The sequence below is a fragment of the Pongo abelii genome, chromosome 2, assembly GCF_028885655.2.
Source record: "Pongo abelii isolate AG06213 chromosome 2, NHGRI_mPonAbe1-v2.0_pri, whole genome shotgun sequence".
Lineage (NCBI taxonomy): Eukaryota > Metazoa > Chordata > Mammalia > Primates > Hominidae > Pongo > Pongo abelii.
Window position 1 is genome coordinate 136,368,922 of NC_085928.1, and position 14,176 is coordinate 136,383,097.

The 14,176-nt window shown below is 35.9% G+C and overlaps 1 protein-coding gene across 6 annotated transcripts in view; it reads left to right on the plus strand.

The window, feature by feature from the left end:
• SATB1 (SATB homeobox 1) overlaps positions 1–14,176 on the plus strand; it is a 96,682-nt gene that overhangs the window by 64,900 nt on the left and 17,606 nt on the right. For all 6 annotated transcript variants that reach the window (XM_054552536.2, XM_063722170.1, XM_054552538.2 and 3 more), the window contains one exon: positions 1,371–1,526. In XM_054552536.2, coding sequence (XP_054408511.1) covers positions 1,371–1,526 — 156 coding nt within the window. The remainder of the gene's footprint in view (positions 1–1,370; positions 1,527–14,176) is intronic.

The window sequence follows — 14,176 nt, forward strand, 5'->3', positions numbered from 1 at the left end:
TGGCTAGAAATTAGGATTCAGCAGGCACATTTTAAAGGGATCTCCTATTTATGCTTTAAGTACGGAGATTGAATCACTGAATATTTTAGGAACAGAATAAAATAAATCTTAAAGTCCTGCAGCTTGACTCAAAGGCTATATCATTTAATGCCAAAAAAATCATTTGTTTATTCCACAGCATACTTCATTTTCTGTTTTCATGGTTTATGTGAGAAATTGTCCAGGATGGTAAGTTTCTAGAGGATAGAAACCTGGGTTCTGTAAAGTAACTGAAAAGATGAGGTCTTTAAGGGATCAGTTTGCTGGAAGAAACATGGTTTTGTGTCTGTAGTAATTTTTCATTTATATTTTCATCAGTTTCCTAGTAAAAAATCAGCTACATGTTTTTATGTAAATTTTCCAGGTTAGTTCATACTACTGTGTAATAAAAAATAAATTTGGAGTTTTAAAAATGAATCATAGTATCAGTACACTTTGAAGTTGAGATTCGATTTCAGCCCCTAAAATTTTGTTGCATTTTACTGCAGATATCTGCTTATCACTATTACTAAAGGCATTGATGCTGATTTTTCTCTCAAGATTGTACTTTTTGAATATATTAGTAAAGTCACTGATTATATATTTTGTGATGCTTACAGCAATATTTTATTAAATATTGTGAAACATTATCTTATTGTGTGGTTTCACAAGTCAAGAGGAAATAGTTATATACAGGGGTGCCAGGAAAAGATGAAATAATTATACAGAACAGCTTGGACATGCATGTGTAAAATTCAACCAGCCTTTATGATAATTAAGCAAGGCACTCTACCTGCTTCATGGATGGATAGAAGATTTAAATACGCAGTTCTACAAATGGCTTTGTTATGGAAGATTTTTTTAAATGAAACATAAGAGGAAGATGCATAAAAATAGTCTAAAATTAAAAAGGCTGTAGTACGTAATAGCTATTAGTGATGCAATTGTCTATTAGGCACCAGGCACCCAGTGAAGATACAGCACTGTGCGTTATGATTTTAATTGTGAATTTCCTTTGTTAGGATTGCAATGGAAGGTAATTGGGAGACAATTAGTTTAGGGTTTTTCAAGTCTTTGAAACTATTTCGTTTTCCAGAAAACTTTCTAGCATTATAATTCCTGGTTGTCAGCTGGCAGTTGCTGTCATATTACAGATGCAATCACCTGTGACAATGTGACTTCCTTAACTTAAGCAATCTGATCTCAGGGCAATAACTAATGTTGAATGACTGCACTGTTGATCACCTTGATCATAAAAGGAGCAACAGTGTCCAGTTTGGATGCTGAGCCTGAGAAGCTTCAAAACAATTTAGCCAATGAAAAATGACAGCCCTGTTCAAAATGTTTTGTAGGTGAAAACAGCTACTATTGCCACTGAGAGGAATGGGAAACCAGAGAACAATACCATGAACATTAATGCTTCCATTTATGATGAGATTCAGCAGGAAATGAAGCGCGCTAAAGTGTCTCAAGCACTGTTTGCAAAGGTTGCAGCAACCAAAAGCCAGGTAAGAGCCTCTGTTAGGCATTGAGAATGTTTATCTGTGTTGTCTGTGGAATTTTCAGTAAAAGGAGTGTCTATTTTCAATATGAACTTGCATCACGGAGAGGCCTCTATGTCTAGGATTATTTCCAGAGCTCTAAAATGAAACAATATTCAAATTCAGGTTATAGGCACTTAATTTTGTTTTTTCCAATAGCCACTCCTCAGACCAAGGATTTTATGGTAAATCCCCAAGTCAGTTAATAGGTATTTTGAGAAGGATATCATAATGGATAGTCAGTTTCTCAGTCTGGTCTATTGTAGTAGAATAAATAATGTGAATTACTATTATTTCATTATTGCTTAGATGATCTTGATATTTTTTCCTACTAAAATGCTACAAAACTTTATACAGTTTCTTCTGTTCCAATTCAGCCATCTAATGTGGCATTGGTGGTATAGTGGTGAGCATAGTTGCCTCTCAACTCAGCTGTCTGCAACTATTAAATAAACTTATTAAGACAAACTGACACACACACACACACAGCTTTGCATATTAATTATTTTAATTTTTCTGTAGAGTATACAAGACACACAGATTGATTACAAGTTGTCCAACTGTGAATTACAGCTGAATAGACTTGAATTGGAAAAGTTGTAAACTTCTACCAAACTAAATAAAAAAGGATAGGTCGTATAGTCTTTTATCAGCATAACTGTCATATATTAATAATTCATGTTCATCAAAAGTGGAATCATCTACATGAACAAACTTAGTTATCTATAAACCCTTCTCCAAAGCCAAGAACACTTTTTAAAGGACCAGAAGAACACTAAACTCTTTTCCCCCTTGAAAAAGGATTTGATGACACTATCAAGGTGAGATTAGAGGCAAATAGGGACTCCAGGTAAGATTTTAACAACTTGAAATTTTACACAAGTATATTTTCATTATCATTAATGAATCCTAAAACAGCCTGGCTGTTGTCAACTTCTGATAAAATACACAATTGTGGGAGTATTTATAATCCCATACATTTGTAACATCATAATCTTTTCAGATTTTCCTAAACTTTTACCCTGTCGACATTTATAGTGTTACTTGACAGGAGTTTTGCTTTAGAAGAATGTTGTTCTTGTTTAAGTTATAGACCTGATGAAATACTTAAGGAATATCTTGGAAATGTTATATAAAAATGATTAAACTCAAGCTGTGGACTGTAAAAATTATAGCTTTATAGGCCACATGCCTGCCTACCCTTCAATCACTGTCAAAGTGATAATTTCTACAATAATATGTTTCTTTTATTGTGAGATTCTAAACATCAAGTGCTGTTTAAACATTAAACTGAATTGTTTATGTTAGTGCTGTACTCAGCGTGTCATACATCAGGCCACCGTAATCTCTCATGGAATGTAAAATTCTGTCATGAATCATGGCTTGTATATCGGAAATTACTGTAATTTTGATTGGAAATTACAGGGCTCTTGAAATGTTTCTAATTATGATAGAATGTTAGAGCCGCTTTAAACCTGTGTGCTTCTTCAGATGTCTTCATTTACATGCCAAGACTACGCATTAAAGAGAAATATCGTGGTCTCACTTTCCCCCCCAACCTACTTGCCCACCCCACACATTCTTGTTTTGGCTCTTTAGTCTAATTATGATGAGGATCTCATATTTAAATGTATATTATCTTGCCTTTCTTATTCTACATTTTTTTTTCTGACCTGTCCAATCATCAGTAATAATCAGACTGCATTCCTACAAAAGCCTCTTTCCCTAAATCTCCAAAATGGAGAAACTGGACATGTATTATTATAGTAAAGGTTAGCTTTAAAACAAAAATTAATATTATAACTTTTTAATAACCATATTTAGTTGTCTATCACCTGTCATTTAATTCAATCTACCCCCACCCCCTGCCATCATTTTCTTTTCTGATTCCCTGTGATTGATAGTTCCTTTGCTATCTTTGACTTCATCCTTTTAAATGATACCCCGGGTTCTCCCCAACCTGGGCTGAGTACTGATTTTGGAGCTATTTAGACAGTAGCAGCAATTGGCTAATAATGTCATATAGGTGATGTTCTAAGCCATTTTAAACATCCCTGCTCTTTGTTACCCTGTCCTACACAGCTCCTCATGGGTCTCTTATTTCAGCAATGTAAATAAGCAAATTCCAAGCATCTTCTGTGATGGTGTGTTTCCCAAAGCCCCAAAGCTTTTAGCTAATTACTCATTACTGGTTGAGAGAAAAATCAAAGGGGCCAATAGTGGGCTATGGGAGTCAAGCAAACTATTAACTTTATTCCCTTGGATAGTTATTCTCAACTTCTAATTTACTCTAACGTCCTAGTAGAGCATTTTTGTAGTCTTGACTTAGTTGTTCAGTTTAATGTTAGCACTACCCTGTTTATGAAAATATGTAGAAAGATTGATGATTGCTTAAAAAGTTAGTCCAAAACCTGTGTATATCACTAACAAAAGAAACCCGACTTAATAAGGAAAAGTGGCCATTTACTTAGGTTCTTTTCTCATGCTATGATGTTTTGTGAAGGAAACAGAAAAACTAACAGAAAAAAAACCTTCAAATCAGACTGACCTTTTTAATGGTCAAAATGTTGCACTTCTAAAAATAGATATTTAGGCCTCAGATGTGTGCCAGGGCTTGCCAAAATGAGGCAGCAGTCCCCCAAGACAAAATGTGTGTAAAGCAGCAAGAACCAGAGTCTCTTCTGTCTCAGCCCATCTACCTCCATCTGCTTCTGCATCTTGCCCTGGTTGTCTGGGTTGACTTAACCATCATGTTTTTTGTGCTAGACCCTATCATGCATTATAGATTATCTGCATTAATTTAGTAACCCTGTGAGCTATTATTTTCTTACTTTTACACATGAGAGTTTCTTAAATAATAAATGTAGTACAGCCAACTCCAAATTCTCTGCATTTCTCCTATTTTAGACTGTCTTCAGGGTTCAAGGCAGCTTCATCACTGAAGTACTACCCTGATCTGGGGAAGAGGAATTAGGGATAGTGGTCTTATTGATAGTAGAAACAGTGAGGGCTTTCCTTTCTTCATTGACATATTCATGGAACACAAGGTTCTTACCAACACACAGCCTTCAGAATCCAGGCTCTATCATACCTAATGGAGGTGGGTGTACAGGGTGGAGGAGTCAAAGGAGGCCAGCTCTGATCCAGGTTGTGTCATTGGTGGTATAATATTGGGAAATTTTAACTTTTGAGCCCAGGATTCTTTTAACATAGAAGGCACATGCTACAATGTATGCAAAAGAGCTTTTAAATTATACAGCACTATACCCAAATGGTAACGTTTCATAATGTGCTAAGCAAGAGGTTCAGTCCTCCACATGGATAAGAGATCTATTTATCATGTATTTATGTATCATAAATACCTTCCATTTTAAAAGGTAAAGCGTGCTCTGCAGTGACTAATGCACAGTGTATTTTCGGTAAAAGAAACCAACTCATGTGGATTCCACCATTTCACATGTATTGTCTCTTCAATGAATAATAGATATGGAATTGTTTTTAACTCTAATAGAAGTATCTGATAAAATATGCAAGTAAAAACTGAAGGTAGGCTACTTTTTGTGCTTGGTTAGGAAAGCAGGCTAATGCAAACTTTAAAAAGATGATATGCTTTAAACATAATGTGAATAGCTACAAATGAATACACTTTATATTCTGGGTATTCAAATAAGCAGCAGTTTTTCCAAGTGAATCATATTGGAATTTTATCAAACATTTAGTCTGATAACATTCAAATAATTATGAGAGCAGAATTTGCTAATTTTACTGTTTAAAAAAAAAGTTGATTTGGGTAATAACCATTACAGTATCAAGGTTCAGTTACTGTTCATTGGTTAGTGTTTTCATATGGGAGATGGAAATGGAATTTTTTCCTTAATGGTGGCAGATGTTGGAATCTAATTTTATTCCACAGCAAACCCCTTGAGAGCTCTGAGACTTAAGGTGTGTGTCCAGCAAGGGGACATTAGCAGCACCGTAGGCCTTGCCTTGTACACTGAATTGTTACATTGATTTTCATGTTTGCACAGGTGGAGCTTGCAGATACAGTAGTGCAGTAAGACAGTAAAGGGCTTTCACAGAACCACACTGCATCATCACTTGTGCTTAGAAAATAATTTCCTCTAGTGTTTTATTGAACAATGTATTTATTTTGGGTAAAGCAACTAGCCGATAAAAATTCTGTTTGACTAACTTACTTTTGGTATAATATTTTTGCAGTCTCTGAGTTGTAGTACTTTCTGGCTGCTACAACTTTGGCTGATGAATAGGTATGTTTTTAATACTAAAAAAAATAAAAATAAAGAACATTTCTGACTATGCAAAAATAACATGGCAAGTAGAAGAGACCAAATAATTTAAAGCTTTCTCTTTCATCTACTTTTCAGTCACTTTGTCATTGAGATTCATGACCCCTAGGATGAGAGAGAGGGGAAAACAAGGACGAAAGAGAAAAAGAATACCTCCATTTTCCTTAGCTTTGTAGGTGAAAGAAAACATCGTTCTGACCTTTAGGTTTGGAAATTCTCACATGGTAATGGATGTCTTAAATGCAAGTAAGACATATGTCACACATCATTGGGGCTAGGAATAGGGCTAAAAATGTAATTTTCATTGCTGAAAATAGATCTATAGTGACAAAATCCAGGAATAAAATCATGGAACCATTGACATTGCATTCTGTATGCAAGCATGCTAGTGAAGGCATCTTTTAGATGCCTTATTAGAATTAAATTACACTTCAGTTTTTAATTCTGTGCTGATTCATTCTTTTGGAATGTTCATGTAACAGGCTTTGCTGCAACAGGAGTTCACCTGTGTAGCCTCCTATTTAAGGCACACAGGAGGCCTTGCAGATTTGAGAATCATGGTTTCTGTTATTTCCGGTGCTACATCCTTTTGTAGCGGTCTGTGGGATCTTCACATTGTGGCCTAAGAGCCCCTTCTCTTGGGCAAACGAAGCCTTCTTCATTCACTTTCTAAAGAGAGAACTGCCCCTTTACATGTTCTCCATCTAAATGTGTAGAGGACACTCTGAGGGGGATACAGCTTCTGTTTCCCTGGGACCCACTTGCCTGGAAGAGGAGGAGGCAAGAGAAGTATTTGTGCGGAAAACAAGAAGACACATAAGACAGTCCAGAGTGTGGTCCCTGCATCTCAGCAGTCCGCTGGTGTTAAGTTTAACACAGATCTTTGGAGGTCCCTGTGCTCCATTCTTGAGTAAGAAGGATGTGGAGTTCATCAGTCTCCTATTTAAGGTGTTCTATATTAGTAGCCATTTATAACAATCTCTTACATCTTAATGTTGGGATTTCATATTGGATTCAGTTTTCTAAAACGTTGATGTATTTTTATATTTCTACCTGAATGCCAAACAGGACTATTAAAATTAATGGCTTTAAATATTGACATTAATAGTTTGAAGGTACATGATTGTATATGATTTTTTAAGAGCTAATTAAATTTGCGGATCTGAATATGCCTTCTTTTCAGATTTCTGCCTCCTAAAACTAAGTATGTTTGTTTTAGTAATCTAGGATTTGATCTATGAGGTCCAGAATTATTAAATAGAACAATTGCTTACTTATCATATTTTTGGCTAAAAAGTCGTATCAAGAGGTGATTTATCCCTTAGACACTTGGTATTACCTACTTTTAAAAAAATGAACAGAAGATCTTTGGTTATCGTGTTGCTTCTTTGAAATAATGTAAAATTTTCACCTTTTCCCCATAAATTTAGAATTAACTGAAAGTCAAATGTATTTTCTCTTCGACCCACTTAATATGCTTAACTGTTACAAATATAGACATAACTCATTAAGCCTCATTTCTCCATCTTTAGAAGATGTCATAAGAAAATTTTTAGACCAGATTTGAAGAGAATTGATTTGTGAATATTGAGCCAGCTTTAAGGAGGTTCATCATGTGAGGAAGCACAAAGAAGTTCACTGCAAGAGTGGTCCCTTTACAGCAATCCAGCATATATGTTCTGAAGCACGGCTATGCCGACTATATATTCATAGAACCTGCTTTAATATGAGAGTACCTTTTGTCCTAAAATGTTAGTGTAAGCTGAAAAGTGTAAACTAAGAATATTCTATAACGTTTTCTCTTTTTGGAAGCTCTTCTGTATTCAGCTTTGTCAGTTGAAGAGTTAGTTCTTCAGGACAGGTTCGGGTGGGTACAGAAAACAGCAAATCAACAAGGTTTCACTCCTAACAGGAATTAATCTTAAAACTGAGTGTCATTCAGTTAAACTTATCACACAACTGTAACACTGATATAATCCGTTAACAGTCTACCAATTTAGAAGATGAAAGTGTTTTTTCTTAAAAGTCTCAGTAGTTGTCTTTTATGTTTTTGATAATGAAGGTAGGTTTTATTTTAATTTTATCTTCTTTTTTCCTCACATGAGAAATGAAAATAAAGACCCTGTGAAATGAATGAGCTATGAAAATGCATTTATACTAAATGACAATAGAAAAATAGCTGTGGAAGAGACTGTACCATTAAAATTTCACATCAGTGAAAGGTGCTAAGAGAGGAATGGAAGAACTTATGTTAGTAAAATGAATCTAATGTAGAAATTTTCTGCCCTGCCAAGAATATCAATGGTATCTTAAAAAGTAACCTTAGAGATTACTCATTTTTCTAAGTATAATTGTTATGCTTTTAGATATGCAGCCCATTTGCTTGGCAGAATGACACAAATCATAGACCACCCATTTAAAAATATGTATCTATATTTTAGAGATTAGTAGACATATAACTACTCTGTAATTTATAATTACATACCATGTAAAAATAGAAGTTCTAAACCATTTATGAAATCAGCATACAATTGTCAAATTGATGATGTTTTTTTCCCTAAGTCTTAATCTACTTCTGTTGTATGTTAATAGAAAATCTATTCTCCTTTGATTTTGTGATTCAACTATCCCAGTTGCCTCTGTGTATTTTTTTAACAATTCCCTTTTCAACCAGGATGCTTCAGGAATTGGGTTTAAACACACTGTTTCATAAACTGCCAGCCTCCTCGGCCGCCTCAGTGCCTCTGATTTCGTAAATCAGATCATAGGCAGCATGCTGTCATATAATAAGGTGTCTGATCCTTATTACCAGTTTGTTGATGCACAGACTCCTTCAAATTGACCATTGCAACACATGGTTTCCCCTGAAACTAGCTGTGATAATTAGCGTGGTTCTAATGAGACAGAATGTCACTGATCTTGTGCTGAACTGTCGAGTATCGACGCTACGGATGGGAACTGTCAGAGCCTGCCATCTGTGACAGCGCTTGGCATATTCCAGTGGCAAGGTAGAGCATGCTCAATAGTATTTTCAAACAAATGGCCCTTTTCTTGATGAGGCCTCTGTTTTCTGTTCAGCAGGAAGAATGCATGCCCCAACTCTGTCCTATGCTAAACCCATTTTGAGATCTAAATTTGAGTAAATATTTAAATCTGTTATGTGTTACATAAGAGAGGAATCTTTTGTTTAGCAGGTGACTCTTCAGTGGCATTTCTTTCCTTATTTTGGGGGTTTTTTTCTTTTCTTTTTTTTTCTTTTTTCTTTTCTGTTTTTCCTTTTTTCTTTTTTCTTTTTTTTTTTTTTTGCCTATCTCAGTTTGGTCCAATATTGTCAGTTAACAGTAAAGCAGTAATTTAAGATACTTTTCCCCAATTTTAAAATTGCCTTGTTTAGAGGAGATTTGTTGGGGAGTTGGGGATGGCTCTTAGTGATAAAGCAGTCTGATTTAACAGAGGGAAAGGGGAATTGAAAGTAGTTGTTCAGAATGTGTATAAGAATACACAAGTTGGATAGAAGAATTAAAATGGACAAGACAGATCTGTCGGCTCCAGAGAAAAGTAGAGATTTTTTGCTATAGTAAAAGTCCAGCGCTGCTTATCATTCCAAAATATGCTTTGTTGCTTTTTATTTCCTCCTCTCTGGCAGACCACACAGGGCTTGTTCTGAAGAACATTTTCACTAATCTGATCAGGCAGCCAAATACGCCGGGAAAACTGCTTTAATGATCCCACTAATTACCTCAAGTCAATATGAACTGTATTATTAGACTGAGGGAAAATATTCCATTAGGTCTCCCCCTTGGGAGTTTCTCCGCTTTGTGATGTCACTGAAGCCTTCACCCTCTCGCTTGTAATTAATTTTATTTACACACGCAGGCACGCACAAGGTCACACCTGCACAACCGGCGCTGGCCAGGGAGCTTGTGGCACTCCGGCTTAATCAGATCTGTCATAATTACCATTCTGCATGTTTCTGACACACGCTGTGAAATATTTCAATTTAACTGCCGCTACCAGCACAACCAGATGTAGTGCGAGTGTGGCTGCATTGGAAATATTATTCCTCAGGATAAACTCTCTCCTCCTCCTTTTTCCTCCCACCTCCCCCCCCGCCCCCCCTTTTACAGCTAATGTGGCACAGAAGCTGATGTATCCTGTAAATCTTGAATGCAGTGCTAGATTGATAACAGGCGATTAGACAGTTTAACCACAAACAGCTTGTTCATTTTTCACAAATGAAAACCACATGTGGTGTAACTAAAATTTCAGGCCCCCCCCCTTTTTTTTTTAAGGGTTGGGGTATGTATGTGTGTGTAAGATGTTCTTAAATAAAAATAAAATGCAATCAAAAGAAGTTGTGTCTAGAAAAATTGGGTTGTCTAGTTTTTTCCAGGTTATTTTATCAAAACCTTCATCAAATTCCATTTTTATACTTTTACCAAAATTCAAATAGGAAAAAGATTGTATTCTGTATTGGGCTTTTCATTTGTTTTCTGTAAGTTTTTTTTGGGGGGGGGGGTGGGTAGGGTGCATAATGTCCCTTGATTCTATGCTCTATTATGTTTTCAGTGTTAAACTGTTTATTTGAACCTAAATTCTGAAAGTATTTCTAAGACTGGACACAGGTAGTTTTCTAAAGGGCAGTTTTTCTTTTTTTTTTTAATGCAAAGTTGTTACTTCAGGCTTTATAGTCAGATACCAGACACTCAAAAAGCAAAAATGGCCCCAGTTAGGAACTTTATTTCCTGGAGATATTTGTGGATTTGTGTAATTGATTTGAAAGGCAGAGTTGGAAACCCTGAGGATTCTGTTTTTATAGAAATTGGAGATTACCTGGCAAAATGCAGGCACAGTAGGTAACTGTTTAAGGCTAAAGTTATCACCAGTCTGAGAAGAATCCCCCTATAAAAAATTGGATCCATAAGAAGGCAGATAAGCTGGTGGAAAACTAAAGCTAAGAGCGGAGGAGGAAATAGAATCAGTGGTGCTTTTGAATCATACGTCCTGGAGCCAGATCACAACAATCCACTTTAGAGACCATTTAAAACATAGATATAGCCTACTTAAATATCTTTTAACTCCCAAGTAAAATACACTCTTTTTCTTTTTATCTTTATTTTTGTTTCATGACTTCAGTTATGAACCTAGCTTGGAAGCTACTTAGAATGGTGGTGGTGGTGATTCCTCCTGTCCAACTGAGAGAAGGTGTACTTTCCCAAAGAATAGTGGGGGTTTTTTGTTTCCTTACTCTACCCATTTTCCCTTTGCTTAGTAGTTTCCTCATGTTGTGTTTCTTGTTCTTCTTTGTATAATCTTTGCTTCCTAGTTTTTTTCTGGAACTTTCTTCCCACTTAGTCTATTTTCCATGTGTTTTGTGTTTACTCCATGATAACTTTCAACTTTAAAATCTGATATTTTCTTCTTCCTATTCATTGTTTCTTTTGGCCTAAATATCACTTTAAAGGGAAAATAAAGTACTGTCTTAGCCTTTTAGTTAGAACTCTTCTTCCATCTAATTTAGGTCATTTGTTTCCCCCATCTTAATCTACCTTTGTAATCATTTTGCAAGATATAGTTATTGTAGAATATTTGATTCAATTCCCATATCACAACACTCTCCTGATGAGTACAGATATCACCTCAGAATCCTTCTTAACACAGAAGTAAAAATACCCATTGCTATTCAGGGAAATAAACCCATCCCTGCTGTAGTCACTTGTATTTTAGGATTCCCAAATGGGGGTTTGCTATTCAAAGCATAGTTGTGTAGGATAAGTCTTAAGAAATAAGAAAAGTGGAGGTAAATAAAATTTATGGCTTCATTGCTAATGCTCTTTCTTTAATAACCCTGAAGTTTTTTTGTACAGCTACTTGAAGGTATGTTAGGGATAAGCCAGCATGCAAGTTCAATCACATTTTGCAATCACTGGTGGAGCTCACCATTAAAAGGAGTCCTAAATTGTTCCTTTGCAAATGAAAGATTTCACTTGCAAGATAGAAAATTATCCACTAGTTTTTCATGTTTGCAAACATTTTTGTGTATTTGTATTTCTTTGCCTGGCATACCTGTTAAGACAAAAGGGAACAGAAAAGAGATGGGAAAAAAGTTGCTTCATTAAGGATGCTGTTGTGTATACGGAGTTTAACAAGATCATTATTCTGAGTACAAAGAAAGAGCACATCTTTTTATTAAATTAATCATTAGACTACAAGAATCCTGCGTTTCAAAGACAAATTATTTATTTACGGACCCTTCTAGGTCCCTATCTAATAAGGAGATATTTTCCATTTGTCTGTTAACAAGTCACCAATGAAGAGTCAATAGAAATGTTACAAACTTTATCTTGCCCCAACTCAATCCACCATCCTCAGTCACTCTGCAATCGCTATTCTTCAGTGCTCTCATATCTTCATGAAAACATACAGGAAGGAAAATTGATTCCTTTTAATGTTCTTTGTTGTTTTCTTCTGGACCCACTGTCTTCATTTTTCATCATCATTGTTGAAGTCATCAGTATCATTTGCAGTGTAGCCTAAGCTGAAAGGAACTAGAGGGCATGGCTACTGATTTTCTACATAATACAGAAATAAGGTAATAGTACCTAATTTGCAAACTCACCGATGTTTTACCTAACAACTTGTAAATGAATTGCATCATTCATGGAAAACATTGGGAACTGCAAAGAGTGGTAGTCCCAGTTCCACTGCTAACCTGCTGTGTGGTCCCAGGCAAGCCGTTTGACCTCTCAGACATTGAACTTCCCCTTCAGGAAAGTAAAATAGGTTAGGTCATATTATATCTAATGTGCCTTGAAGTTCTAGGTCTGTGTGTTTGTGACTGAAACAGGTACACAAGTATTACAGAGAATGCTATTTTGATTGAAGACACCGCTGACAGGTGTTCTAGTCTGGGAAACAAAAGGTAAGAGTTTGGATAATGGAAGGGCTTAGTTTGGGGGGTAGGCGGAAAAGTGATATTTTGGGGTCTAGAGCCAAGAAGGGTTATTTACGGGTGGCATATAATGGGTTGAATTGATTGTTGGAATCCAGTATATGAACTCCATATTACATGGTGTGAGTTGAGCTCGTGATTGATATACACTCTTCATCTGAGACTTGTTGATAGATGACTGGAAACTCTCCCTTTTATCATACAGAGACCTGGCAGCGTCAGTACAGTATAGAGTATGAGATTAGCTGAATTCCATTGGGGAATGGGCTTAGTTTAATATGTGGTAGGGTGGTGATTGCTAGCATGATATGATTTGAAGGTTGCTAAAGACTTTCCTCTTTAAATATGTCTCTTTTTTTGTTTGCTTTTCAATTGATGCCTGAAGGTCCACCCTTAGCTGCTCTTTTGATTGATTGATTGATTGATTGATAGAAGTTTTTTTCTGGAACATTAAAAACTTTAATAGCACATTAAACAGGGGAAAACAGGGCAATGTGAGAATACTCGATTGATGAGAAATCACAGATTTGGAAGAGATTAGGGAGATAGGGAGTAAACACAAAGGAAAAGGAAGCAGGGAGTGACAGCTCATTCGAGAGAATACCTTGAAAAAAAAAAAAGAATACCTTGAAATCCATTTTTGCAAGTTTATAAATTGGTACCTGTAGCATTTAATAGCTGCTGAGATGTGTCCATCCCCAAATGTCGCGTTTAAATGTTTACCCATTTTACTTATGGTACCAACAGGAGTGCTGCTTGTCATGGGTGTTACTTGACTGGTTTACTGATTAAGTATTTGGTTGTTTAAATGAAATGCAGATTAGGTAAAAATAAATTACTTTCAACAAGGTCAAGGAAGTGAAGGTTGTAAATAAAATATACATTCACAAACAGACAAATGCTATTTGGAAATCTAGCTTAGTCCATGCCAAGCTGTTACTGTCTAAATTACCTTCTTTCTTCCTGGCTTGCAATTAATTTTTGCTTGTATGTTTGGAGATTGGGGGAAGGGTAATAGCCTAATGGATAATGATTTTATTTTAGTATTTTGATTAAAGAGACTAAATAGCTTGGACCCTGGATAACCATAAGGACGAAAGCCTTATCCATCAAGCTTAATTTCTAAACAGAAGTTTATGCTTGTATTTCTGAGCAAATTAGCATTGAGCCACATATAATGTAAAGTTATGAGATGGTTATGTGCTCAATTATTTTCTACCTGTCTCCCCCCTTACCATCTTTTCTACTCACCTTCTTTGATCTTCTATTAGACTGGAGGACAAGGCACAAGGCAGCTAGTTAGACAGACAAAGACTGTATAGCCATGTGCTCTTTGAGAGGCAGTGATGAGAGAGCAG